This window comes from Nelumbo nucifera, chromosome 4, assembly GCF_055504915.1.
Source record: "Nelumbo nucifera cultivar China Antique chromosome 4, China Antique-T2T, whole genome shotgun sequence".
NCBI lineage: Eukaryota > Viridiplantae > Streptophyta > Magnoliopsida > Proteales > Nelumbonaceae > Nelumbo > Nelumbo nucifera.
This window is the reverse complement of record NC_142652.1, coordinates 94,698,072-94,703,064: the sequence shown is the minus strand read 5'-3', so window position 1 is coordinate 94,703,064 and position 4,993 is coordinate 94,698,072. Positions and strand designations below refer to the sequence as shown.

General features: G+C 37.7%; 1 protein-coding gene across 2 annotated transcripts; it reads right to left on the bottom strand.

Moving 5' to 3' along the window:
- Positions 1-2,232: 2,232 nt before the first annotated feature.
- LOC104610096 (glucan endo-1,3-beta-glucosidase 14-like) lies at positions 2,233-4,544 on the bottom strand. Of its 2 annotated transcripts, none has more exons than XM_088886360.1 (3): positions 4,180-4,544; positions 2,997-4,057; positions 2,233-2,840 (listed from the first exon to the last, which is right to left on the bottom strand). In XM_088886360.1, the coding sequence occupies exons 1-3, from the start codon at positions 4,235-4,237 to the stop codon at positions 2,742-2,744; spliced, it is 1,218 nt and encodes a 405-aa protein (XP_088742486.1). In that variant the 5' UTR covers positions 4,238-4,544; the 3' UTR covers positions 2,233-2,741. The 2 variants fall into 2 exon arrangements, with proteins under 2 accessions (XP_088742486.1, XP_010274875.1); XM_010276573.3 differs by having other exon boundaries at positions 2,236-2,837; positions 4,180-4,540.
- Between the last annotated feature and the right edge of the window lie 449 nt (positions 4,545-4,993).

Below are 4,993 nucleotides of genomic sequence, written 5' to 3'. Positions count from 1 at the left end.
GCATAGCCTTGTCATCGTTTTGGTGGTTTTCTGAACACATGACCTGCCAGCCAGCTAATGAAAACCTATCAAGTAGTTTTGTTGCCCAATATGCCACCGATTTAGCGGTTTGCCTGCTGAAAAACTCAAATCAAATTATGGATTGCAGCTAAGTTCTAGATGAATGGTTGAACTTTCCTACAAAATATTTCATCTATATAATGACAGATTTTTAAGTCACTTTCCTACAAAATACAGTTCCAATTAATGGTTGAACTTAAATCACTAAATAGATTATTTATCAATGCCCATTTGATCAGGCTTCTGCGTAATGCGTACTTATATAATGACTTTAATCAAATGATCAGAATTGGTTTTGATTTTGGGTCTTAGAATAAAGGGATAAACAGTGTTGGATTTGGGTGATCTTAATATCGTTAGATTTGGATTTTTGGGTTTTATGTATCTATGATTTTGGATTTCTGATTTGATAGAAATGAGGTTCAAGATCAATATGATCCTGATAGAAATGAGGTTCAAGATCAATATGATCCTGATCGAATGATCGGAATCAGTTTTGACTTCGGGTGTTAATATGAAGGGGTAAACGGTGTTGGATTTGGGTCTTGGTGTCGTTAGATTTGGATTTTTACCCTTTACATACTTTTGGTTGTGGATTTCTGATTTAGATCAACAGTTTGAACGGATGGTCTGTTTTGATAAAAAAATTAAAAATAATAATTAAAAAACAACCAAAAACTGTTGAACAAGGCAATGGATCAATTGCCTAGGTCAATGAGTCATTGACTAATTCAACACTTTTGACTAAAGACCAAGTTTAGAGTAAAAACAGAATCAATTACCTGGACGATTCCTAAACCGAATGGTCCAACCGTCCGGGTTAACGGGGTTAAAAAAACATTGGCGAGTGTAGCTAGAGTCCAGTGCTTTGAAAATGATTAAGATATTTGGAATATCATCGATCATACATGCATTCTCTACCGAATTTGGGCCACTTCCTTCCCTACATAGCACCACTGGGCAGTAGCCACTGCCACCTAAGCTGACTTATCTTACATTACTGAGAACCCTTTATAGCAAATTAAGCCTTAGTAAAGGAAAAATAACATGAATCCACACATCCATATATATATACAACTCCATAAGCCAACCATGCAATATCTACTACAAACTTAGTGGGTTCCTTATTTATACATGTTAATGAGAATAGTGGTGGTTCCTTATTTATGATGGAGGGGAAAGGCCCAAAGGAGATTGCAGAGAGAAAGTCTCCTTGCTACTAGGCAAGTTTTAAAAGTCAATATTGCCAATAAGGACATGATGTGGTAATGATGTGAATTTTCTATAATAGATATCAGTACTGAAAACATATATGAAATATTGATACCAAACAGAAGGTATTGTTGTTGCCCCAAGAAATGTTCTATTTAACAAAAACGTTTCCAAAAAAAAACTGTTTTTTTCAATCTGACACATAAACAGCATATTTTCGTGCTATATATGCAACATCAATGTCAAACATATACTAAAGTGCGTTATAATATTAAAATTGGCACCTATATTTATAGGCCTATTGGATGCAGTACAAGCTTCATGGGAACAGAGCTATAGCCCATAACTTTATTTTTCAACAAAATAAGCTCTAGAAGGATACGCTTTTGACCATGCTTATTTATAATTCACCTAGCTAGTCTTATCCAAGATTTTTAGGCCAAATAAATTGGTCGGTGATGGGCCCCTTCCAGGCATGGATTCAGTCAGACATGGGACCAGACCAAAACTAGCCCATTAGCCTCATCAAACTACGGATGAAGAGGGGCTGACCAGATCAAATCAGTCCCATTGTCCCACATTGAGAAAGTTGTCTTAAAACAGTGGATTTGCTTTAGTTCTTGCTTTTGATATGAGGACCTCTTAGGTGTAAGTTATGACCCCATCAAATAGTGGTGTCCATGTGCTCCACGTTCACGCTGATACAAAAATCAGCAGACCAACCGTGGTGTCTACTTCAGATGAGGCCCATAGTCCTTGTATTTCTCTCCCATAAAGAGAAAGATCACCCAGAAAAAGGATAGATACATAGTGGCCATTAATTGCTAGCTGACGGTAGGTTATGGTTAGAGAATAAAGCTGTTCCGCCGCTTGCCCCAGTTGAAGAAGAATCAGCCAAGTCTGAGTCCTTACGCTTTGATTTTTTTTCGTTTTATATCTTCCCATCCTTGAAAAGCTCTAAACTATACAAAAGCAAAGAATTAAAAAAAGGTGACCAAAACATATAATAACCCTTATGCATTCCACGTCCCAAAGTGGATAGCTTTCTCCTCATCCAATAAATATATAATAACCCTTTATCCTCACTAATAATCTCTATAACAATGAAGCAAAAATAACATAAAATTACTCAACGACATATAATTACAGAATAGATAGGGACAGTGTTCTGCGGCCCTTCCCACACCTCTCGATTTTGCCGTATAAGATAAATAAGAGAATCTTCATTAGCTTATTCACTAGGCTGTGTGCATGTTTCTGTCCCATCTTTACCGACAATTGGCGCATTTGATGATCGATCAAGACAATGTTGTCACAAATAATGGGTTATAGATCTCCTTTGGGTATTTTGTCGAACAGTACTTGTACCCCTCGAATGACTGATTATTTGGAGTTTGGATTCTCATCATTTTGCATCTATAAAGTGTAAAACAAGATATACAAGAAAATCCCATCATCAATTCCCTTGCCTAGAGTGAGAATGGTCTTCTCATTAAAACTTGGAAGGTCATGAGTAGATGTACAAATATCCAACATCCCAAACTTCCAAATCCCTTGTTTGTTGCCTGCTTCATAAATAATGCCATTTAAGAAAGAATTAGACAACTGATAATGATAATTAATTCATTCTGAAACAACATATAATTGCATTAATTAATTCTTAATTTACAATATATATATATATATATATATATATATATATAATATATAAATCGTGGTCTTACCCGAGTGTTAGCTGCAGAGGAAGTGAGGGAAATGGTAGCTGAAGAAGTTGATGAAGTACTACTCGCCAATGCAGAAAGGCCAACATTGTAAGTCATGGTTCCATCTGGTTGATAGAGACCATAGTTCCTCTCTGATGTTGGACCAGGCTTCATGTCCTCATTAAACAAAGCAAACAAATAAACTTCTAGCCTCTGACTAGGTCTCAAAGGGGTGCCCTCATTCCCCAACTGTCTTCTCAATAAATTCCTGTTATAAACCTCAGCATTTTCCATAGTTGCACCAACCTCATCTGGATCTCCTTTTGATGGCCACCCAGTCTCAGAAACTCTAATTTCCAACCCACCATAACCCATCCTAGAGACAGCAAAAACAACTGCATCTACCTGTGCATAGAGCATGTTGTCATAGCTTAGCTTGGTGTTTGGGTCAACCATTCCTGGATTAGGGTTGAAAAGCGCATAGTCCAGAGAAACCCTGAATGGGTCATCCTTGTAAGAAAGGTATGGGTAAGCATTGATCCAAAAGGGTGCTCTTGTTCTAGCCAAGAACTGCAAGTATTGGCTCATGACACCAACCAGATCATCTCGGAAGCTCCCGGCCGAAGGTGGGTATGAGTTGGCGAGAACCGCAAGAGAATTTGCAGTTGAGACCTGGATATATTGGTCGAGACCCAGTTGAACAAGTGCTCCATGTATGTTGATCATTGCAGGAACCAAGTTCGCCATTAATGTCGGATCATCGCTTGTGAAGACCTCATTCCCAACAGCAATGCCACTGATCCTTGTTGCAGGAAAATAAGGTCTAATGCGTGTAGCCACCCATTGGAGGGCCTGATGTGGATCGATTAGAACGTCAAGAATCTCATTCTCTGCAGTCACCATGAGATCGATGCCCGAGTTTGCAAATGATGTCAGGACTTGGGGATTGGTGTCATAGATCCTTGCTTTGCTGATCCTAAGGGATCTTAAAAGCGCAAGCACCTTCCCTGGCGAGGGTAGATTGTTTCCAACTTGACCGTAGTTGATACCCAGTGCTGAGACTCCTCGTTGGAAGCCAAGACCTGTAACATTACTCAATATCAGAAGAGCAAATTCACCATTGCAGACTAGAGATTTGAAATTAAATGACACTACTTAAAGCTGAAAGAGAAAAAGAAAGCCACGACAATACAAGAGAGAATACCTGAGATTAAGATAGAAACCAGAAGAAAAATGTGAATTATGCCAATTTTGATAGCCATGCACAGAGAGAGAGAGAGAGAGAGAGAGAGATTTGTTGGTTGCAAGGAGAGAAATAGGCATAAGCTAAGCTGGGAGATAAGCTAGCTATGTGTGAATTCTTTTCTTTACTTGTTTGCACTTTGTGGGGGTTGTGGCAGTGGCTTGCCTTGTCAAAATTAGCTTAGCTCTTACCTCTAAATTGGTTTTTAAATGGATTTATTTTCCTTATGTTCTCTCCGTAGACGGCTCCTTTTTGGTGTCTTGATTGTGTATTTCCTAAGGATTCTATGTATACTACTTTCTCCCTGGGCCTAAAGATGAATGCTTGGATGACAATAACCGTACCCCATCACCAATATTTAATTCATTCAAACAAAAGAAAAGACGAAATCCACAAATATGTTCAAGTATAGAGCAGATATAATTCATGTTAATGATGAAGAAGTTAATTATTAGATAATTAATCCTCAAAAATGTAATTAAAAAGAATAAACTGACTGAAATTAAAGTCTTCACTCTTCATCGTTATCATGCATATGGGTGGGTGGTAGGAGCAGCACCCCATAGGGATTCCTTACAGAAAAAGGCAGTTCTTTTTTTTTTCTCTTTTCGAGAAAGGCAAGTATTGTATAGATGACAGATGAGATACTTCTTAAATGTGCTCTGAAAATTTTTAAGAGGTTTAGAATATCACATTAATTGAGGGGTAATTTGATAATTGCTGAAGTTGTTCAACTGAACTGCTTTTTGTTTTTTATCGGATATATAACATAATT

Bases quoted from the DNA above. Each gene is read 5' to 3' on its own strand.
- LOC104610096 (XM_088886360.1), bottom strand. From the start codon at position 4,237: ATGGCTATCAAAATTGGCATAATTCACATTTTTCTTCTGGTTTCTATC. The intron at 4,058-4,179 runs GTATTCTCTCTT...GTAATGTTACAG, and splicing joins GGTTTCTATCTTAATCTCAG to GTCTTGGCTTCCAACGAGGA. The intron at 2,841-2,996 runs GTAAGACCACGA...TTATTTATGAAG, and splicing joins CCTCTGCAGCTAACACTCGG to CAGGCAACAAACAAGGGATT.